The following is a 27976-nucleotide window of genomic DNA, read 5'->3' on the forward strand; positions in this document are numbered from 1 at the left end:
TAATATTTCCCAATTTCAATAAAAAATATGCATTTTTCTCCAATGAAAAACGGTAGAGGTAGTTTTGAAAAAAGACAACAATATCACCGAGTTTATTTGTATATTTTCAGTTATTGCAAAGACAACAACAGCCCATTGCAGTGCTGACACAACAACAGTATGCCCTTGCTACTCAACAGCAACAACTAGGTGGGTATTGAGAAAAAATGTTGTTTGAAAAATGTGTATAAACAATACAATCTATTGCTATCAACAGTTGTGTTAAGACTTTCAAATAATTATCATAGAGGAGCATTTCATGCTACATCTGTTTCCGAAAGTTCATGATATTGAGGAACCTCTACTCTTAAAAAAAATATATATATATATATATATATATATATATATATAAAAAATTTACATGTGAATCTCTGAGGGAAAAAAACTTTGCAAAATATTATGACATACGACACAACTTGAACAATTCTTATCATTATATAAGACACACACACAATTGTGTTAATTACTATTACTGGTCTTTGGCTTCTTTGATATAACTTTTTACCTTGGAAAGCTAGGTAACAAGCAATTTTCAGAATGTTCAGTACTGTTAACCGATAGAAAAATATGATGAGCAGGAGGTTTTCAAAGTTAACGTGGATACGAATAATACTAAAAAAATCTTGTGAAAAATATAATATTAAAAAAACCACGAAAAAAGTCCTACAAAGAAAGGTTATGTTTACTTAAACAGTATACGTACTGAACACTATATTTGGTCATGATTAGTTGAACAGTACAGAACAATTAATGACCATCATTGAATAACTGTTTAAGGTGGTACCTAACACTACAGGGAGATAACTCTGTAAAATCAGCTAAAAGTTTAATTACGTTGTTTTGTTAAGGGAATATTAAGCTTCTCAATGATCAAAATAAGTGTTTGTCAAACTGCTATATAACAGTGTATTTTTTTCTGAATAAACAGTTGGTTTAAATTTTTTGAAATTTTTATATTTTTGTCAAAGGGTCAGTAAATACTTTGTCAAAATTTTTTTGAAAATGAAATGAGCCAAATTAATTTTAGTGAAAGTGTTGGGTACCACCTTAAATGTGAATGTATTTTTGTTACCTTTTTAAATTGCTTTACCATTTATTTTGTAATTTTATTATTATTTTGATTTATATTGTGTTACGTACAATCGGCATGTGTATTTTTATTATACAAAAGTTATAATCTTTAAAAAAAGTTTGTTCCACAGATTTTCTTCCACAGCTGTTCCCAGTAATAAAAAAAGGCAGTGCTTTTAAAAAATCTTTCCAGTTTTTTTTTATAATCACTGATATTTACTTCGACAAATAGATTCACTTGATCCCAATACTACATGCAGTTTTCACAGTCTGTAAAAGTTTTCTATAAACAATGTATATATTTATTTATTAAGATGGAGAGGAAACATTTGGAGTGGGGGTGTCTTACCGGGGATACATTTGCTTTGTTGTAGGGACTTGGACCTTTAATACAATTTTATGAAAGTTTTACAGTCAATTGCTTTAGGCAATCAGATTTAGTTGACAAAAAAAGATTTCTACATGATTTCAAATTCATTTACATTGAGCCTGTTGGGTTGGGGCCACTGGGAATTTAAAAAAAAATGCTTGCACGTTTATGCAATATCTGTCAAATTGAAAAAAGATAAATTTGTGGCAAACTTTTTTTTAATATTGTAACAAATTGATGTTGAGACATGTTCACACTTATTGAATTGAAATACTGTTATTATTGATATCAATTATCACTGAAATCTTTAGTCTGATTGTAATTGGCTAATTGTTTTTTCCCTCATTTGGGCTGGTTGTCCTATTAAATAATAAGAATAAAACAGTTTATTCAGTTGTTTATGTATTAAGTTTTGATCATAGCAGTTTTAATATACTGTCTGAATTAATCAAATCCAAAATAAACACTTATTTAAAATATGTGTGGGAGAGAAATTGATAAATTTTCAAAAAAAGTGCAAAGTTGCGAATTTTGGGACGAAGTCTGTATAAGCAAAATTGTAAATTCTGATCATAAAGAATGTTTTGCTCAAAATATTTAAGTTCTAATAAGAAGCTTGGTCTTTCAATGTTAATAAATGTGAACATGTGCATGTTATTTGATGGCATGGCTTATTTGGTGTGTGCTCTTTACGTAGGCCTGGCCCCCAATGGCATAACACCAACACCCTACGTCCTGAGCGCACAGGATCCTTACGCCGTGGGCATTCCACTTGCAGGTACAATATTTTCTATATTTCATTAGTGGCTTCCAAGTTTTTCTCCTTTTTACATTTTATAAATCTTCTGTCATTGTTGTATATTGCTCTTATAAATGTAGTAGAAATGTGAAACTTGTTAACACTTTCAACTTTTAAACTACTTGGAAGCTTTATTTTTTTTTAATATGCCGTTTTTGAATGGAAATATTATTATATGAAAGTTTTATTTTGATTTTTAGTTTTGCATTCTCCATTTTAAACTAACCAGTCATTATTTATAATCTTCCAGTTTTATATATTTTGCTTCTATTAAATTTAGTTGAAAACTAACAAGTGTTGTGAAGACCATGTTGTTACTGTTAACCTAAAGTAGAAAAAGTTGTCTTCAGAACATTACATTGTTCAAATCTAAATTTGTTAAAATGCAATGAATATGGACATTCAAGTTTTATGAAAAAAAAGAGGACAATGTTTTCCACTTGGGGGTGTGTTGTAACATCTTTTTTGACAAGTTTCATATTGACAGGACCAACTGTATTACATCCCCAGTATTATGGAGTGCAGGCACCCTGGGGAATCTACCCTGCAAATCTCATTCAACAACAAGGACAACAGACACCACAGGGTATGTCATCACAGCAACAACAACAGCAACAGATGATAAGGAACCAAACAGGACGACCCCTGACCCCATCACAACAGAATGATTCATCACAGCCATTAACTCCAAATGCTCCTAGTGAGTTTAAAGATATGACTTCTGGTAAATCATTGAAATATCAGTGTACATGGACGTATAAGTATTTAACATATTAGATGCAATAAGACAGTGGAATGTCACTTAAAAGTAAGAAAGACACAGTTTTCTTCTTAATTCTCAAACACACTATTTAATTAATTGGACAGCAAGGCAAAACATTCAAGGTTTCAACAAAATAATAATTATTTTCTGTTTTTGAAATTATTTATGGGATTATAAAGTATAAATAAGGTTTTGCTTTACTTTGTAGTATCACAGTACCAGATACTTGCACCAGCATATTATGATCAGAATGGACAGTTGGTGATGGGTAATCCACGTGGTCTGGGAACTCCTGTTCGTTTAGTACCACCGGCGCCAGTTCTTGTCAGTGCATCTGGCAACCAACAAGGTAAAACAGTTTTCTATTTGTCTTAAATCGTCAGAGGTTATGGGTAATCACTTTTAGGAATTTATGAGGAAATATATTATTGGTAACTACAGAAATGGAGGGCATCACTTTAATAGAGACCCAGTTAAAAAAGCCGTTGGAAAGGTAAAACTTAATGGTTATTTAACTATTGATTATCCAGAGAAGTTTTATTCAGACCTGTAAATAATAACTGACCCCTAGACAGTGAATCATCCAGGACCTTTGGGAACTCGTGGTGTGTTGACAACCATTGGTGTGGCATTGGAAATTATTTTTCAAGGTCAAATTAATACAAGATCAAGTTATAAGAAAATTTGGAATTTAAAGATTTGCATTTCTTATAATACAAGAAGGTACTTACATAGAAAATAATGGTAAATCAGGACAAATTATGATATCTTTGTGGGGTGCAGTACATGGACAATGTTAATATTTTTCTGTTGCTAGGTTTTTGGATCTCCAGAATAGGTGTTTTGAAAATTCAAGCAAGGTACATTGAAATATTAAAAAAGTATATGTCATAATCAGTTTCAAGATCTACATGTATTAAGAGAACTGGAACTAACACTTTTCACGGAAAATTATCCAAGAAATTATTTAGTAATGAATGGGTCGGAAGGCACTTTTATTGACCCCACCATGCATAAATTTTAATTTTATATTTTCTTAAAAAAAATTTGATGAAAACCCCCAATACAATTAATTTTGGAAAAGTTAATCTATATAAACACACAAATCAGATGACTTATACCATATGTTTATACAATGCCTGGGGATTTGGTATTTTAAGTTTTTGCACATTTATTCAATTTTCTCACATGTTATTCCATTTGAATGTGAAATGTCTTTTTGAAGAACTGCCTCTTTTTCCTTGGCATGACCTAGGAAGATTCTATTTCTATTTTGAATAAGAACAAATTCAGACTGAGTCTCAACATCATGACCACGTGCAGCATTTGTTTTGTAACTTTATTTCATTCAAAATCTTGAACTAATTCAGTATCTCAGTATCTGATTCTTAAACATTCTAAAATTTCTTTTATCTCTTTAAATCACAAGATTGTGATGTTTACATTTGAATGGAATAAACATCTTTAACCTATTTGTTGATTTGCATGACCTTTGAACTTTAACCTACTAATGATTTCAGGTGGTGCTGCATTAGGCAGCAATCCGTTGAGACTTCTGACCACCCAAGCACAACAACATCAGACAACTCCGCCTGTGGTCTATTCCAGCTCCAGTTCATCAACACAAAATTCTTTGGGTAAGACAGGCTTGTATGCTGCATTGCTTTATCCAATGTTTGTCAACTCAAACTTCCACATGAATGCTGCTTCATTCTCGTTCAAATTCAAGAAGAGCTTACATCATTATGCTTTTTATAAATTCCTCTTTAAGAGAATCTATGGCAAATAGTAGAATTCGTTGAACTATGAAACTCAAAAATTTATAACTGCTAAATCAACTTTTGTTTTAACCAATCAGACATCAATTATTATTGATTTTAATCTTGTGCAAAGATTAAATTATTTGAGTTATCATTTTAGAAATAAACCTCCCTAACAAGATGTTTTGTTACAGTTGTGTGTGTTTTGGCTGTGTGATATTGCCAGTAATTGTATTCTACAAATACAAATAATCTTGAGTTGATATCATATTTTTAGATCTAAAATTTCAGTTTCATTTTAGGAAGCAAGATTTAGGCATGGTTATAACCTCATTATGCAAGCTGTTGTTACAGCTTTTACATTAATGCTAGCAAGACAAATCTTTGTTTGGCTTGCTTGCTTTGTTTGTATCAGTGTTTGCTCAAGCATGGTAATTAAGATAGGCGGGGCTTCAGCTTGTATACATCATACTTAGATTGTATTGGAGGTTATGTCTGAGGTTAAGGACACTTAATTTTAAAACATCACATGACAAATATTCTCACATGTTTTCTCACCTGTAAAAATACAATAATTTGTCAATGAAAGAAAAATATAAACTTTTTTCTTGTATGAGGCTGAGAAACTGGCCTTCAACATTAATTGACCTAATATTGTTTTTATAACATATCAATCTATAAGTTCAGTCAGTTATTTCCATGTCTGTCCTTCGATTATGCAACTCAAGAAAATATTCCAAAATGGGAAACAATTGTATCGAAAAGAGAAAATCGAGTGCACCTTTTTTATGTTAGGGTGTGTTTGAGATGAATATTTTGTCTTGAAAATGTACAAAACAAGAGTATTTGATGCATCATCTCGCTACCATTTTATATAGCAAAGCTACAGGTTGACTTTATAACATAAAAAAATCACAGTACTAAAAGATGAAATATAGGGTCAAGTGAAATACCTATCCAATGGATCACAAAATCAGAGTAGGTGTGTTCGAATAGCTATTTTACTAAAAGTGCTTGACGACAGTCTTTAAGTTGGATCTCTGAAAAAAAATTGTCTTCCGTTTCTACGATTGTGAAAATGAACTGGTGTAATAGGAAGATAATTTAGACGAAGTAGAATCCTGTCTGTATTGTATATTTACAGGTAAGGAAACATGTGAGAATATGTATCATGTGATGTTTTAAAATTTAGTGTCCTTAACCTCCAACATAACGTCCAATAAAATTTAAGTATGATGTTTACAAGCTGAAGTCCCGCCTATCTTAATTACCATGCTTGAGCAAACATTGATACAAACAAAGCAAGCAAGCCAAACAAAGATTTGTCTTGCTAGCATTAATGTAAAAGCTGTAACGTGTGATTCATTAAACAGCTTGTACATAGAGATCATACTTCAGGCGTGCTTGACGCTTGATTTCAGGAAATAAATTATTCCCTGCTAGGTTAACATAGCATGGTGCATTGTCAACAATATTCTGATAGTAACAACATTGACAAGTTTCAAATTATCCTTACGCCGGTAAATGTTTTGCGGCTAGAAACTTTTTGTTCTATGAATAGCTATATATATGCAAATAATTAACCTTTTAAAACTTTCACTCTGCCATTTATTATCCACCATACTGTGGACTTGTTTATTTTCATTGGTTACCAATTTACATGGAATAAGGAAAAATAGTATTTTCATTGATATTTGATCACATGGTTTTACAATAGTCTGTATACAAGCCTATAGAAAATTCATTAATAGTTGACAATTTTAATTTGTGGTTCACCGTGGCCTATAGCAATGAAATCCACTAAAATTGGTATAGCTCAAAAAGTAATGAATTCACCATATTTAGGATTCCTGATGCCTTGCAATCTATTTCTCTGATAATTTTGTTCTTGAACTTTGAAATTAGAGCAGCTCTATACCAAACAGACACTTTTGTTACATGTTGTTACTACAGGAATTGTTGATATTTGAGGGAGAGGTTTCTGGTGATGGGGTTACTTAATGATGGTGTGTTAGTTTGTTTGGAAATTTAATATGCATGCAGACTTTTCTGCTTTCTTTTCATTGGGTGATTTCAAAAAGGTCACAAAAGGGTTCAAAAATGTTGCTACATTTAAATAAAGGATTCAGAATAGCAGATAGATTTCAGATTTTTTTTAGAACCAAAGCTTAATTTGTTTGAACCGCATTATTACAAATTATTCATAACTGCTACAGAGTTATTATTATGACATTATATTAGTCAACGGTATATTTGTAACCATTATCTACTAGTTGATGGTTTTGATTTTTTTTTTAACAGATCATTTTGTTGCTTCATTGTTAAATTGGCGCAATAATAAAGATTTACATAATTTAAATAATTGAATACTTTTGAGTTTCTTCTAGATATGACTTTTGATAAATTTAAGGAATGACAGTCTATTCCTTTAGTCACTAGTCTGATGCCCCTGACTATTAAAATTTAGAAAAAATCTGTTTAGACACTTAAAGACAAATGTTTGAAAATTTGTCTTTGAACTAGTAGTTTGAAAAGATTGTGGTGCAGAGAATTGCAGAATTCCATTTTGTATAATAAATGTATCTATTGAATATCTTAAAATTTGGACAAACTGTCTAATTTTCATTATGACATGGAATGCTAAAGTTTGCTTTGAAAAGTCTTGTGGCATTGTTATTTAGCATAAGAATTTTAAAGTATTATTGAAATGGAGTCTTTATTTACTGATGCAATAACTCAGTTGGTTAGATCTTGTCAGGCTTGTGCAATATTGGCTACTGATCATTGAAGTTTTACAACAATATAAAAACCAGGGGCCTTTTTATCGTCCATGAGTCAATCAGCAGCTATCATGGATCTTTTTCACTAAATTGATATAAACTGTGGGAAATTTAAAAAGAAAAATGATATTATCTATAAAAATTTCTGGGAAAGCTCAAAATCTATTCTGAATCCTTTAAGGTGGTTTGCCTGTGTGAGATTTTCTTTAGATATTTTTGAATTATTTGATAATGAAGAAAACTCTGCGTCTGTTTTAGGCTACACACCGAGCAGTAGTCTTGGTTTCACACAGGGCACGTCCAGTCTGTTCACACCTCAGCCAAGTAACTATGGCAACACAGGCCTTAACAACATGCCTTCTCCGGGAACAATCGGCTCTGGTTGGTGAACAATTTTTTGTCATGATTAAAAATTTTATAAGTTTTCATCAAGTTCTGATGCTTTATAAATGTGTCCAACTATATCACTAGATTGTGATGCAATCATTAGGTTTTTTATGCGTAGAGATTCTATCTTGTAATAGAAAAAAGATTTAAAGAACTATTTTTGTAAAAGAAAATAAATGTGAGTTAGACACATTTAGGAAAGCCAGCATTTGCAAAGAAGGCAGAAAAAGCAGAATTTTATACCATTGTAGATTTATTTATATGAAAATTGGTGTTGAATTTGTCGAAATTTCTAGTTCAGAAATGTTTTATAAAGGACCTTGTATGTTCTCCTAAAGTTCTTCAGTAAGATATGCAAGATTTGATCATTTATATTCAAGTGTGAAGTCTGAAACTTTTTTTAAAACAGTTTGACTCGTTAAATGTCATGACAGTACAAAAATTATTTGCAAAAATAAGATAATAAACCCAGTAATGGCTTACCATAAAACATGCAAGGTTCTTTTAATTTCTTTATTTATTCTCCTTTTAACATATTACTAACACTTCCAAAATTTAACAATTATAGTACTTTTACTTCTTGTTATCTTAAATTGTTTCTTAGTATGTTCATGTTTTAAAAACATTTTTCTGAATTCCAATAGCGGTAATATTTGGTTTGTAGGTCAAAGGAGAGACTCGTTAGAATACAAACAGAGGCAACAGTTACCACAGCTGAACCAGTTCTATGGGTCCATGACAAGTATGGGGTCTCCTGCTGGTCCCATGGGTCTGGTCCAACCAGGACAGTCCATGACACCACCACCATCTCTATCAGGCTCATCATCAAACCTTGCTCTGGGTAAGTGTATTTTGTTTGTGGGTCCATGACAGGTATGTGGTCTCCTTGTGGTCCCATGGGTCTGGTCCAACCAGGACAGTCTATGACACCACCATCATCTCTATCAGGCTCATCATCAAACCTTGCTTTGGGTAAGTGTATGTTGTTTGTGGGTCCATGACAGGTATGTGGTCTCCTTGTGGTCCCATGGGTCTGGTCCAACCAGGACAGTCCACGACACCACCACCATCTCTATCAGGCTCATCATCAAACCTTGCTCTGGGTAAGTGTATGTTGTTTGTGGGTCCATGACAGGTATGTGGTCTCCTTGTGGTCCCATGGGTCTGGTCCAACCAGGACAGTCTATGACACCACCATCATCTCTATCAGGCTCATCATCAAACCTTGCTCTGGGTAAGTGTATGTTGTTTGTGGGTCCATGACAAGTATGGGGTCTCCTGCTGGTCACATGGGTCTGGTCCAACCAGGACAGTCCATGACACCACCACCATCTCTATCAGGCTCATCATCAAACCTTGCTCTGGGTGAGTGTATGTTGTTTGTGTGTCCATGACAAGTATGGGGTCTCTTTGTGGTCCCATTGGTTTGGTCCAACCAGGACAGTCTATGACACCACCACCATCTCTATCAGGCTCATCATCAAACCTTGCTCTGGGTGAGTGTATGTTTTTGGGAGGTATGCTGGTATTGTAATCAAGTCCTGTTTGTGATGATGGACTGTGGAGTATTTAAGTTTTCCACAGGTAACCAACTGTTGTTGGACATTCTAGTATTCTGTCAAGTAAGATTTACCAAAAGAAATAAAATCAAAAATAAATAAAAAATAAAAAATTTGTGAAATTTGGGTAAAAAATAAGTAAAGTGTTTTATGTTTTTGTCGAGCCTGCAACTTTTGTTGCAGAAAGCTCGACATAGGGATAGTGATCCGGCGGCGGCGGCGGTGTTAGCTAACTTCTTAAAAGCTTTATATTTTAGAAGGTGGAAGACCTGGATGCTTCATACTTTGTATATAGATGCCTCATGTTACGAAGTTTCCGTCAGTCACATGTCCAATGTCCTTGACCTCATTTTCATGGTTCAGTGACCACTTGAAAAAAAAGTTCAGATTTTTTGTAATGTTGAATTCTCTCTTTTTATAAGTAATAGGATAACTATATTTGATATGTGCGTACCTTGAAAGGTCCTCATGTCTGTCAGACAGTTTTCACTTGACCTCGACCTCATTTCATGGATCAGTGAACAAGGTTAAGTTTTGGTGGTCAAGTCCATATCTCAGATACTACAAGCAATAGGGCTAGTATATTCGGTGTATGGAAGGACTGTAAGGTGTACATGTCCAACTGGCAGGTGTCATCTGACCTTGACCTCATTTTTATGGTTCAGTGGTTATAGTTAAATTTTTGTGGTTTGGTCTGTTTTTCTCATACTATATGCAATAGGTCTGCTATATTTGTTGTATGGAATGATTGTAAGGTGTACCTATCTAGCGGGCAGATGTCATGTGACCTTGACCTCATTTTCATGGTTCAGTGGTCAAAGTAAAGTTTTTGAGTTTTGGTCTTTTTATCTAATACTATATGCCATAGGTCATCTATATTTGGTGTATGGAAATATTTTATGATCTTTATGTCAGTCGTGCAAGTTTTATTTGACCGTGACCTCATTTTCACGGTTCATTGCACAGTGTTAAGTTTTTGTGTTTTGGTCTATTTTTCTTAAACTATAAGTAATAAGTCAACTATATATGTTGTATAGAAGCATTGTTAGCTGTACATGTCTGCCTGGCATGGTTCATTTGACCTTGTAATGACCTCATTTTCAAGGTTCCTTGGTCTTTGTTTAGTTATCTTGGTTAATGTTAAGTTTATGTGACAGTTGTATTAAAGCTTAGCTTTATACTTAGGACTATCAACATAATATCAATGATTAGTATAGAAGGCGAGACATTTCAGCGTGTGCACTCTTGTGTATACATGATTGAATTGCCAAACATCCCAATTTTGATCCCAAATTATAGACTGTAAGCTTGATTGTACTGTCAAATAATTTTATACTCAGTAGTCAAAAGTCAGTAATGAAAAAAGGTCTTCTAAAATTTGATTTATCAAAACCTCAAATTGTCTAGCTTACTAATGCAAGCTTTCTAAAAATTATTTTATGTAGTACCTTTTCCTATAAATGAAGAAACTGCACCAAGACCTTACTTAAAATATTGAAAAGGAAATGTTTAATTATTTAACATTAATTACATTTTTGAAGGTATGGCAAATGGACCAAGACTGTATAACGCTGCCCCTGGTGCTGAGACACGTTACAGAAATGGGTCCATTGGATCTGCTAATGGTATTTTCACAAGTTCTCTTTTCCCAAACAGAACAATAGCCAATAGAAGGTATATATATTTAAAGTGTATTCACTTTGAGGTTACAGAGTATTTGTTTATAAAATGTCAATTTATGAATGTGTGTTTCGGTTCAGGTGACAGATAAAAAACCAGAACAACATGTTGAATAAATTCATGCATCAGTGCTTTTCTGGATTTTCCTTCATCAGGATCGCTCGAAGCCGAATATTTAAAAGCCAAGGATGTAAAATGTTTTCAACGATGAAGACTTGTAGTGATCTACATTATATAAGGACTAAAATAATGAACTTCAGATATTCATGTTACAAATGATGTGTATGTGCATAACCATACTTTAAAGAAAATTACACAGCATGTCAAAATTAATTTAAAAATTGGAGTTATCTTTCTTTATACATGTTGTGACCTACCTAATTCTAGTGCTTCTTGCATTTCAAGATTTTGTGTTCACTGAAAAATGAATTGAATATTTAACCTTTAGTGCTCTAAAAGACTTTTGATTTTACTCTGCATGAAAGATGTTGGTTAGATGTCAAGACCACAGCCAAACACCATAAGTATACTAAGAAGAAGAAATTTATGTACACCCTAAGTTTTTGCATATACATTATATTTTGTTTATATATTTCATTTTATAATTTTTCAGTGCAAGTATGTCCAAAGAGGTAACAGGAAGGAGTCGGTTGTTGGAAGATTTCAGAAATAACAGAATTCCAAATCTTCAACTTAAAGATCTCACAAATCATGTTGTAGAATTCTCACAAGATCAACATGGATCAAGGTAACAATCTAGATTTTCATGATGTACATTACACAATTTACATCTTGATTTTGTAAAAATATGCTCGAAAGAACACTAAGGACCCTTGTTCTGCATCAAACGTTGGATAATAAATTGGAGTTTGATTGCTAAAAAAATAATAGAAAATTTGAATCTATCTAAATTCTTTTATTTTTGTATTTGTCCTTGAAAAAAGTTTCATATAAAATCTTTATAGAAAGGAACATTTGCTGAATGGGAGAAAACTTTGTTAACCATTTTAGAACAATGGAAAATATCCCGATATCTGCAGATTGAGAAATAGATGATAAATCTGTCTTACCTCTTTACCACTGGAACATTTGGTACTATTTAACAGCAAGGTGTTCGATCAGACAAAAGTTTTCCCATCTCTTTCACTTAATATTTCATCAATCAAATCAGTTGGTTTTTGGACCAGCAATTCTTTAATGTCTGATGTAGCATGTATGAGTTAGGTATTGAAATCTGGTTTGATTTTACAGGTTTATTCAACAAAAGCTGGAGAGGGCTACATCACAAGAAAAATCAATGGTGTTTAATGAAATTCTGGCTGCCGCTTATCACCTTATGACTGATGTGTTTGGAAATTACGTTATTCAGAAATTCTTTGAGTTTGGTGACAATGATCAGAGACAGACATTAGCCCAGAGATTACGTGGGCATGTTCTCCCACTGGCCCTTCAAATGTATGGTTGTCGTGTCATACAGAAAGCCTTGGAGACAATACCTAAAGACTTACAAGTTGAAATCGTGAAGGAGTTAGACGGCCATGTTCTCAAGTGTGTAAAGGACCAGAATGGTAACCATGTTGTACAGAAATGTATTGAGTGTGTCAAACCAGGTCATTTACAGTTCATTATTGATGCTTTCAAGGGACAGGTTTGTACAGATTATTACTGAAACACATTTATTTCAACTATGACAGTCAGTGTTCTCCCCAGAAATTTTGGATAGCATCACATTTTGCGTAAAAAAAAATAACTGTATTTTATTTTTTTTTAATGTCATTTGACGCGTCGCGTTGATGCTCTATTTCCTTTATATGTATTAGTTTATATTGTTCAATTCATAACTGAGAATACAATTAAACTATAACCACAAAAACAGTTGTTTCAGTTTATGTTTTCTTTATTCATTTATAGTTACAGAATTATTTTTTTCCTCTTGTGCCAAATAAAAATAAATATGTGATTTTAGTTGCCCAACAATAAGTCAAATGAATGAATGGTTCATTATAGTGCAACCTGTATATATACAAAACTAAATATCTAGTACACAAAATTAACTATTTTTTATATTATATTAAGTAAAGATAAAGTAGCAAAAGTAGCAAAAAAAAATCAATTTAAATTTTTTTTTTATCATGTTTATGAAATTCATTGTTTCATGGCACTCAATGAATTCGTCCCAGTTGTTTCTTATCTTTACATCAAAATGCTATGTATTTTTAACAAAGTTATCTAACAAATAGTCTGTTAATACGTAGTTTTCTCAATTGGTATATTTTTTCTGTCTACTGTCCATCTGTTGTCATTATCGTGAAAATGCAGATTTTTGTGAAATCTGGTCCGGTTCCGATCCGTAGTTTACACAAAAATGTGTAATGGGGGCCGTAGAAAAATTTACGAAAATGAGTCCGAGAATAAACATTGTTTGACAAGAGATTGTGAATGAATAAGACGCTTTTAACGCATTAAATGGATTAAACATAAACTTAAGCCAATTATGATCACTTTTTAAAGAAGTATAAAACTTATTTTAGCTCGAAACCAAAATTCTCGTTCTCGTATTACCGGAAGAGAAAGAAAGTAATTTTTGGAGAGTTGCACAAATAAATGACTTTTAAAAAAATAAATCGTTTCAATCTTTGAAATTTCATTATACAAAATGTAGATTTCGAATTGTTTTGTGATTGCATTTTTCCATGTCGAGTTGGTGATTTTTGCAGACATGTGGTATTAGTCATGTCACGAGTGTCAGCTTTGGATATTCGCATCCAAACAGTTATAACCCTGAGGGCAATTAACACCTGGCTATTTAATCTCTTAATTGCTTTTAGTGTCCGACTTAAAGGGATTACAATTAAAGGTGATATAATTTTTATGATCATAATCGATAATAGATGAAAGTTCAAAATTGAGGACAAGTAAAATAGCATCTTCAAAATAATTATAGCGTTGCGGGAATTATTATAGCATCACAGCGAAAAAATATAGCGTCGCGGTACTGCAACGCTAAAACAGCCTGGGGAGAACACTGTGACAGTATTATACACCCTTTTCACAAAGCAGGATGTAACTACAAGTGGCAAAAATTTTGTTAAAAGATAATCTTAAGTTGTTCATAGCAGACTTTATGCCAAGAAATGGGAAAATGTATTTCATTGGTTGTTTCAAAATCCACTGCTTTTGGTGTCACATCAAAACATTTGAGTACAGGTCATTTGTATCAATCCCCTTCTTTGTCTAATACAATCTTATCTATTTCTTACGATGAATATTTTTTCTCAATTTTGAAACAATGCTACTTTAGGTGCTAGCCTTGTCAACACATCCATATGGGTGTAGAGTAATCCAGAGGATCTTAGAACACTGTATACAGGAACAGACTAAACCTATCCTTGATGAGCTCCATCAATATACTGACAGACTGGTACAGGACCAGTATGGGAACTATGTCATTCAACACGTGCTGGAACACGGAGCTCCTGAAGATAAAAGTAGGATTGTTAATGAGATGAGGGGCAAAGTTGTTCCCCTTAGCCAACACAAATTTGCAAGGTAATTAACTCAAAACAAGGAAAATTAATGAATGCTGACAAAACCTTAATATTAAACAGATCTGACATTGAGAATTAAACCAGAAGCTTTATTCTTCATTATCAAATCAAATAGTTTATTACAGTGGTTGCAATGATTACATTGATTTCCCAGTAAAATAAAAACCACATTTGAAATAAACATGGTTATCATATACTAAGACCAAATAACGTAGGATTTTTACCGTATGATAATAGCATTAAATTAACGTATATTCCATTATTTTTGAATTGGTGCTTAGCGGGCTGATATGAAAAGTTTATCACATGTTTCGACTGTTACACATGCCTTTCCATAACGTTATCGCATGGCATTCGGCTGATACTCAGCAAATTCCGGAAAATTCACCTCATGTTTTCAGTGAAAAACATTACAAAGTAGTTTACTAAACATTTTTTTTGGATACTGGAAAGTATATTGTGTAAAATAATAAAAAAACAAACTAAAAATAAAAAAATCCAAACAAATGATTAAATGTTTGCATTTTTTAAAAGTTTCGAACATTATTTAATAAAGTTACTTTAAAAAAAGGTTGACTTTCCCCAACAATGTTCATTATGTATATTGTTGAATTATTTTTTGTCTATTCGTCTATATTGAAAAAAAAAAATTCTCTGTTGAGGCATATGACAGATAGATTTCATATCAAGTGTATCAATGGGGATCGATATAAAAATCTGTTATTTGTCTCAACTGTTGAAGCATATGATAAAAAGATCATAACATGTCATTTTTCACATCACATGTATTTTCAGCCCTCAAGCAATGCTGCTCTTGGGCTGATATTGAACCTAGGGCTGATAATACATCCTTTATGAAAAATGCCATGTAATAATCTGATATTATTTCACTCCTCGGACGTCATACAATAGGTATTGTCAATTGTGTCGGATTACAACAAATTGTGAAAGAAAAAGATGATAGTTCCCCACGTTTTCTACTTTATATAAAAAAAAAAGAAGCCATTTGCCAATGTAATAAAAAGAATTCAAATATCTAAAAATATTCCACTTGTGACCTAACAACACTGATAATTAACGCATACACTACATGCATTCCTGAATTAATGTGTTATTCAGTCACTCGTTGAATATTTTTCTCTATATGAATTCTTTGATTAGTTATTCTATGAATAGTTTGGAATTTTGAATTCTTATTTGATGGAAATTTTTTGGTATTATAATTCCAGTTAAAATGTTTACCTTCAATTGAGTGTAACTAATAGTTTTTAATTATTATTTGTTTTGTAGCAATGTTGTAGAGAAGTGTGTTTCTCATTCATCTCGAACAGAGAAGGCCTTCCTGATTGAAGAAGTCTGTTCTCTCAATGATGGGTGAGTGCCTTTACTGTGTAACAAGAAGTTATAACTAACCCAGTGATATTGTTGGCTTTTTTCAAAACTACCTCTACCCTTTTTTTGGGGGGAAAATATGCGTCATTTTCATCAAATTGGGATATTTAAAATAAACCATGAATTTGACTGAAACTTCAATTTACAGACCCATTTTCAAGAGTCAAACCCTGCTTTAAAATAAGACCCCATTTTGTCAGTGATGATACATAAATGGACTCTCAAATGTGCACATATAGTCATTTTAGGCATGAAAAATGTTTAAATGAGTGATTTTCAGCTTGTATTCATGAACAATTACTACTGAGACTGCACTGTTTGGGGAAAAAGTTGTCTTTTTGGGAATAATTTTAAGCCATTTTTTTTTTCAAATTCAGGGGAAAAAGCCTTTATTCTCCACTAATTTAAGGCAAACAATATCACTGTAACCCAACACAGTTCAAATATTTTAGTTGTCTCTGTGATAAACACACACAAATTTCATATGAAATAAAATAATAAAAAAAGATGGAAATGATCTTTTAGCTTTGAGAAAAGGACTAAATATGCAGGAGTGAAACTAAAATTTCTCATTCTTTATGATTATTTCTTTATAATGAGAACTAAATGTTTTTGTATACCAGCATTAAGTTATTTTATACAGCAAACTATTGCAATTGTAAGTAAAGTAAAATAAAAAAAAAATCCTGATCTTGGAACAGACAGTCCCTTATCAAATGGCAAAATAAAACTCGCAAACACATCAAACCAATGAAAAACATCTGTCATATTCCTGACTTGGTACTGGCATTTCCTTGTGTAGAAATTGAGGGATTAAACCTGGTTTTATAGTTAGCTACTCAGTCTTCACGCTAAACTGCTAAATCTACAGGCCCGAAGCTCAATTTTTGAAAAATTTTAGTTAGAATCTGTAGGCCTGTAGGTCTGATTTTTACAGGCCCGAGAGTAATTTTACCAGCCTGGGCTGCCTGGGCTGCCACTCGTCGTGAAGACTGGCTACTTGAATGACAGTTTTATAAAATTCCATTATATAAACAACAATGTGTTGACAAACAAGGACATGATAGGTAAAAATGTCAAAATAATGTTACAGTAGTCAACATTATGTTATAATCTTAATCTTTTATAAAAAAACTACTACCTTATAGCGGTTTATTTTCACTGGATGTAAATTTCCCTTATTTTTGCGCATAGAACAAAATCGGCAAATTAATGGTGCTCATGTGAAGGTATTGATCAAAGTTTTGAATCCGCCAAAATATTTCGTATACCTTATTCAGTGAAATCGTGAAAATTTACACCCTCAAAAATAACCCGCTGTACAGTATGTCAACAAAGAAAAACAAAATACGTATAGAAAATGATATGATAATGAATAATATTACTATATACCATGCAAATGTGTTTTATTAAGAAACTGAAAATTTGTGTCATTACTGATACTAAAAAGAAGCAACTCTTGCAATGTATAAACACACAATATTCAATTTTTTTTTCTATTTATAGTCCACACAGTGCCTTGTACACCATGATGAAGGACCAGTTTGCTAACTATGTGGTACAGAAAATGATAGATGTGGCAGAGCCCCAACAAAGGAAAATCCTGATGCATAAGATAAGGCCACACATTGCCACACTGAGAAAATATACATATGGCAAACATATCTTGGCCAAGCTGGAAAAGTTCTTTATGAAGAATAACTCTGATTTGGGACCCATTGGTATGCCCCCTAACGGCACTCTTCCGTGACTAGACGTAGATCCATGTACCTACCCCATTGATTGGAAGTTAGAAGTTTAATGTAAAGTTCTGTTGTAATGACCATTTAAATGTCACATTGAAGAAGTGGTTTAATTGAAAATTAATTTTTCTTTTGAGTATAATTATGTGGTCAAAGTGATGAAGTCCAGCATTAATGTAAAATACTTTTGTTAACTTTTTTGAAAAGAGTTTTTGTTTTTTTTGAAGATCAGAATTACATTTTTGGTAGTTTCTGTATTTTATTTTTGTTTATGTCTTATTTTGTTGATTTCTCATAATTATGTTTGTTTCTGTTGAAGAATTTTTTTTTTTTCATTTCTTTTGCATTTAGTTGAATATTCTGAAGATTTCTTTTTTCTGTTTTTTCTTCAGTTTCTATCTAAGTGTTTTTTAATATGGTGCATGTAAATAGAAATAAATTGGAAGATTTTTATTATTTGGCATAAACTTTTGTGCATGTAATAGTATCAGTGATACATATTTTGGGTATAATTTTAAATGAGATTCTATGAGTTCAAAGATTTATGTAGATTTGCCAATGAGATGTTAAAGATAGGTTGAGTTAATTACTCAAGACTTATGTGAAGAAAGAAAAAACACATATCATGAATAGCTTAGAAATGTTTCATTAAAAATCTTGGGTCATGAACTGCTGACATATTGAAATAACTTTTGGAAAATAGTTACAGAAAAGTACTTTGTATTATTAATGTATAAACTGAATAAACACTCCAATTGAAGATAAAAGTTTATAGAACATTGTTCAATAAACATAGGAGGATGCTACCTTACGATTTAGATAAAATAAAATAAAATTCATGAGAACTTACAAGATGGAATGAATTGATTGCATTGAAACAATTTACAATGCTCAATCTATTTATGTTAAGAAATAGTCTGCATTTTTATTTTTACAAACGCCCGTTATAAAACCATTAAAATTTCTATCAAAATGATATACTAGATTGTTCTTTCGCTCTCAAAAACAGTTAATTGTTTTGTTTTATGTTGATAAAAATCATTCACATGTAGTTATCTGTGATTAGATGAGTAAATTTCAAAGGTATTTTATTTATAATATGTCTCATTGTATAATATTTCTGTATGAAATGGCTTTTTTAATATTAGTCTTGATCTCACAGATAAATCAAATGTAGTATTCTATCCTGTACAAATATTAATTCTATATTTCTTTGATGAACATAGTTATGTTAAAAGGTTTCATCAGATAATTGACTGTGTGCATTATTAGATTTTGAGAATGATTTATGGTTAAAATCTTCTTTTAAAGATGCAAGTTTCGAAGTTGGGGATATTGTTTTGGGATAAACTGATTATGATCATAATTTACCTGTTTCATATGAACTTGCAGTTGTATCCTTAAAAGAATTTGTATTATTTTTAAACGTCATTTTAAAAAATATATCCATTCTTATAGGAACTTACAATTAGCAACTTTTGCAGATAATTTTGGTGCATTCTATTTTTTGGCTGCATTCCAAAGGATGTCTTCCATGCTATTGATTTGCATTTCTTTGTATGACGTTCTTTTCAAATCCCAAAAAGTTGATAATCATTTGATGATGATGGAAGTTTTTAACAACCTTGACTGGCATTGAATTAAATTATTTTAATGTGAATATTTAGGAAGTACTAAAGCTGGGTTTTTTTTGGGTAACATGCATGAAATATTTGCAATTGGTAAAGTCGCACAGTATCCAAAATCAAAAGAGTTTGTTTAAATGAAAATTAATAATCGATGGTCAACAAACTTTCGACCGTCTAGACAGGAAACCTGAGAGTCTGTAGATTGATCTCTTTAATCATTGGTTAACAAAAATTAGTTAATGAAAGTTTGAAGGCAATAGCTTTTTTTTGTTTGACTCCCCGAAACTGGACTTTTGCTCTGTTGGATAACTAGTTTTGCAGTTCCATCAAAAAATCTGATCTGCAAATCCAGTTAACTAAATGTAATTGACAGTTGTTAATTCTATGACTTTCTATAGCTGATTATGTAGATATAAGAAAATGTTGTATGCAGTGTTTTTATCGTATTTTTCATAAACAATAGTATTCAATATGGCAAAGCAATGTACAAATTTGATATCTCTCTATATAGGCACTGTAAAAAAGTTAATAGTCTGTACAAAAATTTGTATCAAAATAAGAAAACTAAAAGTCTTTCAGTTGTGAACATTTTTGTAGGTATATATGTAAATATTTTCACTGGAAACATGTAAATTTTAGTAACTCTAAAAGAATGTATAATAAAAGTCGAGTCAACTTTGTAAATTTGAAAAAAGTTTTGTACAAAATTTTTAGATAAACAAAACGTGCAATGTAATCAGTGTAAATATCTTCCATTAAAAGCAGCATTCATTCCAAATTGCAATGGGAATAATGTTTGTGTATTTCTTCTAATCTGGTGATAAAATTCTTTAATATGTTATGAACTAAATCTAAGATACATATTGCTGCCTAAGAATAAGGGTTGCATATACTCTAATGACTATAATGCCTTGGTTTTTGTTAGTTCATGGTTTTGATATTGTGTTGCTTATAAGTTCATTAATAGCCAGGGTCTTATAGAATCCTAAGTTGGGAGTCCAAATTCAACAAATATATATGTCATATATGAACACACAGTTACAGAGAGAGAAAATATAAAGAAGAATTTTAGCCTTGAACTGCTTAGATATCTTATATAAATACCCCTATGTCATGGAAAAGAAAAAAAAAGATGAGCTGTAAATATCCCAGGTTGTAATAGTGAGTTAGTCTGAATAAAATACTCTCCCCTAACATGAAATGAGTGGCTACTTTTGTAAATAAATACTGTGTTCACTTTCAGTGAAGTTTTCAAAATGTGTATCATCAGATTTGAAGAAATATGCAAATTTTTATTGCAAGAATTTTCCTCAGATATATTACTTTATAAAGTTTGTTTTTATTACAAATGTAACATAGCTGTAAAGATACAGAAGTGTATCATATTTCCTATGTAAATAATACAAGTGCCTATCATTAAGGTTTATTTCCCCTTATCAAATAATGTCTGTTACTTCTTTTTGGTTTGATGATTTTCTATGGCCATGATATCATACTATTGATTCCATTTGAAGTCATTTCATTTAATTGCTATATATATTTTTTTTAGATATGATTATATTTCTGATTTTGTGATTATATTCCTGAAAAAATGTTGGAATTTTTATACATTTTTTTTTATTTTGAAAATATTTGACAAATATTATATAGTAACAAAATAACAATACATTTTGATTATACACTTTTCCAAACCAATGGAAGTAGTGTATATTATTTGATAAGAGGGAATAATTATCATAAATACTTGCATAATGTATGTTCATTTCAATGTAAAATAGAAAGAGTTATGATAATGGAAAATGTATATTTCTCAAGATTTAATTACTTGTAGGATTTTTAAAACAAAATCATTCCTATTTCTTTGTCAATATTTGACAAAAGCTGTAATATATGAGAATATTGTAAAGATATAGTCATTGTACAGGTAATCAATGGTGCTTACTGGGTTTGTCCCCTTTGTTCAGTTATATTGGTAACCAGTTTTAACAGAAGTGAGGGTATGTCTCAAAAAGGTTTTAATGCTGTAATTAAATATTGAATTTATCTGCAATAATAGAAAAATTAAATTAAGGATAGCTAAACTAAATAGTAGGTCATATATTCAGACATGCATTATATATTACTGTACACAAATGTTGACTTCAGGGCTAAAAGTTAAAATTATTCCCACCGGTGATCGCTGAAATGGCAAGTTGTCAGAGTTTCTTCTGTAGAAAATTTTAAAAAATGTTATATAAAGAATTCTAAAACACAGTATTTATCAATGGTAAAACTATAATTTTCACTAGGTAATATAAAAATATAAAGATGTGGTAAGATAGCATACATTACTTCAAATATTTATTGGCATACAAAAATTTGAATTTTGTGATTGATATATATATTTTTTTTTTAAATAAAAAAAATCGATACTTTCAAAAGAAATATTTCAAATTCTTTGAAATGCTGTTAACCTTCAAATACTTTGAAATTCAATTTAGAAAGAAGAAAAAATGATGATAGGTTGGATGAAGACGGAAGAAAATAAACTTTGACAAATGGACAGAAAAAAGAAACTTTGACATTTGAACATTTCAGTATTCAAAACAAAATGATGTATGGTATGATTTTAAAGCATTCCTAATTAGCATAATGAATGAATTGTGTAGATATTGGTTGTGTATAGAGAACATTATAGCAGTACTGCTGGTTGTTACTGCATGTTGTACTGGAAAGGCTGTGAAGTTGTTATAACGTTTGTGAATGGTTTTGTTTTAGTGGGAAATTTTTGTTTCATGAAAAGTGTTTTGAAAATGGTGTTTTACCTTCAAGAATTGATTTTATTTTATATATAAATTTAGCAAAGGATCTTTTGATTTATTTACCTTGACTCGGCATATTTTTTTTTCCAAATTAATGAATTAGTTAATTTGTAGTTTCCCAAAAGTTAAGCTTAAAGTATCTGTGTAAAAGATTTGATGAAGGCAAAATTTATTACTGGATCTTATTGTCGAACATGAAACAACCAGAGTATTGTCTATAGTGTACAGAGTTTAATCCTGCTGCCTTGTACAAAGTTACCTAGAGTGCTACATATACATGTGATACATTGTCATCTACAGATAGTTTGTACAAAGTTTTGTAATATATAACTCATAGCTGTCAAAAAAAGGACTGTTTTCAACAGTATTTTCTATGATTTTGGTTGCAGTTGAAGCTAGTGTACATCATTGTTCTAGGTTGCTGGTCTTCAATTGACTGATATTAAGTGAGTGTAGATTTATGCACAATAACATTAACAGATTTTAATATGGCAACTGATATATGGATACTGGTTTTCAAAACTCTATAATCAACTGTTGATATACAAACAAGACTTAAAAAAAACTTAAGGAAATTTTATAAACAAATGGAGACCGTGTTTAATTTGAGACTGGATGATTACAGTTTGCTTAAGATACTTAATTGGTAGGGACTCAACAAGAAATTACTAAATGCATCAAGTAGGGAAAGGGGGGGGATTAATGATATTAATTATAAATAGGAGGGTTGTTTTTTAAGGCAGAAATTGATAAGTGACTAGATATCATAATTGTGATGTACATTTGCTTCATTGTAGCCTGTAATTAAAATATCATTATAATGTACAAAATTATCATGTAAACAAACCATTTAGGACCAAACCTGTAATATAAGAAGTTTGTACAGAGATTGTAAGTAGTTCTGTTTTTGTATATTTAGTTCTTCATTCAACAACTCATCTTTCATTGAGTCTGATATCGGAATCGTAATGGCACCCAATGAAAACTTACAAGGAAACATAAGATGTATTAATAGGGATTTCAGTGTTGGATTATCCGATCTATATTTTTTTCTAGTCAATTTTACTTGCACTGGAAATATTTCGTTTTTCATATTTTATCTTAATTTTCAAATACATCTACCGATACTTGTGCAATTGAATTAACTTGAAAATATTAAGAAACATTAATTTTCTTGAATTTATCTTCATGGAACAATTAAAATAGAATGCAACTAAAGGTCCCAGGTTTTGAGCAAGTCTTGGATGATTATTTTTGTAGTATTTGAAAATTGTCATATTCTTTGATTTGGCAATAGAACATGTCGTTTTTTTCTATGGTTGGGTTGTTGTCTCTTTGGCACATTCCCCATTTCCATTCTCAATTTTATCTCTTGATTGGCTTACTGATCTTAGATAATCCAATTCCAAACCCCTATTAATACAGTTCTAATGTGCCTTCATTCCCATAAGGACCATAGAAGTTTTACAATGTGTACAGAAAAATATTTTTAACAAAATGTATGAATTTTGTTAATTGCGACTTAAAAGGGGGGGATGGGATGGACTGTCTGTTTGACTTACAGAGGGAGGACGCTAGAAAGGTAGACTACTTTTATATGAACGTGGCCTCATTAAAGGCGATTACACAAGACCATTGCAAATTTGATTAAAAACAATCTTCACTCAGTAATATTCTAACGCAAATCATCAAAGAGATAAATGATGTGCTTGAGAATTGAAAACAAAATTTGTTATTGCATTTAAAACTGCCTGTTGACAATATTATTGACTGATTTATCAAGTGACAATCTTTATTATGAAGAGTAGGAGAAAAGTCATCTTTCAAATTTTCCAAGTTATTTAAACAATGCAAGGGCTTGCAAGCATATACACTAATACATTTTGTACTGCTAAGTTGCACAAGTCATGCTTATTTAAACAGACCATTCTTATTCATTGTGGAATAAGATATAAATATTAATTGATATGATTCATTGCTTGTTTTAGCCTTATATTAATTTCTAGTTTATATCAGGGGACGGGGTGGATAGAATCATTTCAAACAGGTTATAATTAATATTCTTGTTTGATCTTGAGCAGTTGATTTTATAAACAGATGAGTGATTTTCAGAACATAGCTAATAGAAGCATATTATTATATAAGTATGCAGAATGACATAACCAACTATTCTTTAGACTTTAAAATGGTCAATTAAAAAAAGGCTGAAGATTCAGTACCCATAGATATATTAGATATAAAATCTAATATATTTTATATCGGAAGTTTTTTATTTTTTTTATCTCCTAGAAGTAATTGGTTGCATGTTCACCAAGTTAGGGATTTTGTTTTTATATTTTATCTCATGTTTGGTACACATTACTTGCAATGTGAAATAGACTGTTGTAGCCCTGACAAATAGTTATCTCACCGTCAGAAGGGTTAAAGAGAGAAGATCGGTTTTCAAATAATGAAATTGGGTGACAATTTGTGCAGACTCGAGATCTTTCATTAGAATCGGGTCTTTGATAATCATTGTACAAAATAGATGTGTGAGTGCTTAACTTTAAGATATCTTAAAGTTAAGCAGTCACACATCTATTTTCAGTTATTGGAGTGGTGAATGATAGGTATCAAGTAGTTTTCAAATATATATTTTTTCGTCTATTCACCTTTTGTAGTATTGACTTGCATGATTTTCTGGAGAGTGTCTATACATATTTAAAACTCATTCTAGGTTAAAATTATACACCAAGTTTTCTAGATGGTATATCAAAGTTTGTTTCACATTGCAAGTTTTTGTATATATTTTCATGTTTTTTTGCCAGATATCATTGTCATCATCACTTTAGTTGTCAACAAATTAATGGGTCCAATAAGTAATTTAGTACATGGAATGTTCACTTTATATTGTACAGTAGATGTGTAGTATTTTAGGATGTTGTATATTTTGCCATTTGCTTCTTTTTCTTTATTCATATATATTCATTTCTCTTTATTTTCTGTTCTAGAGGAATATTGATATTTTTAGATATTGTCTACAAATACAAATTACACTTATGGGATTTTGAGTCCATTGAAATGTAATTGGTTTTGGATTATAGAGGGACAAAAATGGAATGTGGTCTCCTTAATTTTAAGTATCCAAGCTGTTTATATTATATAGGGATTGATTTTGTATCTGGAAAAACTTTCATTTAAATTAAGAACAACTAATGTTAATATCAGAACATTTTAAAATGCTTTTAATAGGCAATTTTACATCAGGGTATAAAATATGAAATTTTTGTTGAGGTAATACTTGTTGGGGTACGTACATTCAAAGGAAACCTTTCCTCTCATTCTTTGCTTATCAGGGTAGCATAGTACATATATATATCTTGTATATTTAGCCATCTGTGTACAAACATTTGCAATGTATAGCTCAGTATATTTTATATTGTAAAAATAGTAGTCAGAGAATTATATATATGTCTATAAGCCATCATTATTATGTACATTCAGTGAAGTGGAACAACTATGTCAGTGCTTTCATTTTTGTCAATATTGTATATGAACCCAGTGGGGAAAACCGGGCGTTTACCCATTTTGTACATTGTACAGAATTTTTGTAGATTTGTGTAAAGATCTTTTATACTGACTGGCAAAACAAGGTTACAAAATAGTTTTCATTGTGTATATTTTCTTCCTTTTGATAAAATCTTTGTTGATTCTCCATTCATAAATTTGTAAATATGTGAATATTTTCCTACATATCAGTTTTATTTGGAACATCGCTCGGGTCTCCTTGTATTAAGTTATCTAAACTAAACCATTGTTTTAAATTTGATCGAAAATAGAGTATTAGTTTAAGGGAAGATACTTAAGACAAATCACCTATATCTTGGGGACTTTTCTATTTAAAATATTCTTTCAATTCAATTACAAAATATTACATTGTTGATAATAATATAAACAGTACTAATTTAAAATGCAAATTACCAGTAAATAGAATACAGTTGATATTTGTGATAATTTCTGTTTTGGTCATATTAAACGAGATACATCAGATTTGATGTATTATATACTTACTAGTACTCCCATTAAGTTGTATTTGGGTTATTTTGTATACATTGTACAGTATGCTACTTTGTACGCTTGTTTTGTAGTCATGTAGTTGAGGTTCATGCTTTTGTCTGTAAATCATGTACAGAAATCATTGCTAAAAAAACTCATGAATTTTCATCATCTACTAAAACCTTGTGTTTTGCAATTAAATGAATAAAAAAGTCTAAATAAATTGGGTAGTTGAGCTTTATTGACAGTTCAGATGGCATGATTAATACAGGGGTTGAACATTTTATGTTGATTTAATGGCATCCAGACATCAATGCATTGCAGTCGATTAGAAATCAAAATCATGATATATCAAACCTAGTTTTATAGCTAGCTAAACCTCTCACTTGTTTTGACGGTCACATAAATTCTATTATATTATCAATGCTGTGTGAAAAAACGTAACGGACATAATAGGTAAAAATGTCAAAAATTGGGGTACAGCAGTCTACATTGTAACTTGTTCAATTTAAAAAGAAAGAAATATGTAACAAATACAAGACGAAGGGGCATATGAAAAAAAGCTCATTAGTAAAAATGAAAGACAAGAATACTAGAATTTACCATAGCATACTAACAAAATGACCAGATATCTTCGTACAGAGCCACCTGAAATATAACAAAGAAACACAAAAACTCTTATACACACAGGCACATTAGCAAAAATGAAAAACAAGAATATTTACCATAACACAATGACGGAATGTTAAAAGTACAGAGCCACGTCAAATGGATATAATCAAAACAGACTAAAAAGTAAAAGTACTATAAACTATTCATAAAGACATACAAGACTACTACAACACATTATTAAGATAATAAGCAAGATCAGTACCCAGAATCTATACATCAAGACAATCTTGTATTTGTGAAGTTGATGCGGAATATTTATCAACCTGGTCTGATGAACTGTTTTTGAAAGCGGTGTTTTAACATACCCCTGATTCATCAAATTTTTAGTCCAACACTGGTGACCTTTAAAAAGTCTGAGTGGCAGCTGCAAACTCTTGAATAGCGAATAAGTTTGGGGAAATATATATCCCATATGCAGGTGAAATTGGTATATTGCTACTAAGGTAGGGGAAATTGATATTTTCAAAAATAAAATCGTCTCTTCATAGATACTGGTTCTGACTGTTGTAAATTTCAAGGTGTAAGTCTAAAACGAGGCTGAGGAAGCTGTGTTTGTTGTTTTCTTTAATTTCTAGTTATGTGGCATATATTTTAATGGAAAGAACATCATCAATATATATTATTGTTAAATTAGATGAGCTGGCTTCTTTGATCTTGTTTTTGACAAGTCAGCGTCTGAAGAAACTCTTATTCATATGAAAATAAAAAGAGATTGACAAGGGATGCGCACAGTTTATTCCGATAGCAATGCTGACAAAAAGTCTACGTCCAAATTTAACAAATATGTTGTCAATGAGAAACTCCACCATAATGTTCACTTGTTCATCTTTTTAGCATGTTTTACCTTTTTGTTCACTATTAACAAAATAAGTCGAATGGTATCTTAAAGTAATAACTGTATAGCGTATGCCATTTTTGTGTTGAATGCATTGTGGATTATTTCTTTGATG

General features: G+C 31.1%; 1 protein-coding gene across 6 annotated transcripts in view; it reads left to right on the forward strand.

The window, feature by feature from the left end:
* LOC143054193 (pumilio homolog 1-like) overlaps positions 1-17950 on the forward strand; it is a 37135-nt gene extending 19185 nt beyond the window's left edge. Inside the window, exons 9-21 of one of the 6 annotated variants that reach the window (XM_076227113.1) lie at positions 111-189; positions 2178-2258; positions 2767-3003; positions 3251-3391; positions 4563-4679; positions 7841-7963; positions 8634-8810; positions 11070-11202; positions 11822-11956; positions 12460-12856; positions 14510-14757; positions 16047-16130; positions 17655-17950. In XM_076227113.1, coding sequence (XP_076083228.1) covers positions 111-189; positions 2178-2258; positions 2767-3003; positions 3251-3391; positions 4563-4679; positions 7841-7963; positions 8634-8810; positions 11070-11202; positions 11822-11956; positions 12460-12856; positions 14510-14757; positions 16047-16130; positions 17655-17898 — 2196 coding nt within the window. In that variant the 3' untranslated portion in view covers positions 17899-17950. The remainder of the gene's footprint in view (positions 1-110; positions 190-2177; positions 2259-2766; positions 3004-3250; positions 3392-4562; positions 4680-7840; positions 7964-8633; positions 8811-11069; positions 11203-11821; positions 11957-12459; positions 12857-14509; positions 14758-16046; positions 16131-17654) is intronic. The other 5 variants (XM_076227114.1, XM_076227116.1, XM_076227117.1 and 2 more) reach the window with 5 other exon arrangements.
* Positions 17951-27976: the final 10026 nt, after the last annotated feature.

The sequence above is a fragment of the Mytilus galloprovincialis genome, chromosome 12, assembly GCF_965363235.1.
Source record: "Mytilus galloprovincialis chromosome 12, xbMytGall1.hap1.1, whole genome shotgun sequence".
Classification (NCBI taxonomy): domain Eukaryota; kingdom Metazoa; phylum Mollusca; class Bivalvia; order Mytilida; family Mytilidae; genus Mytilus; species Mytilus galloprovincialis.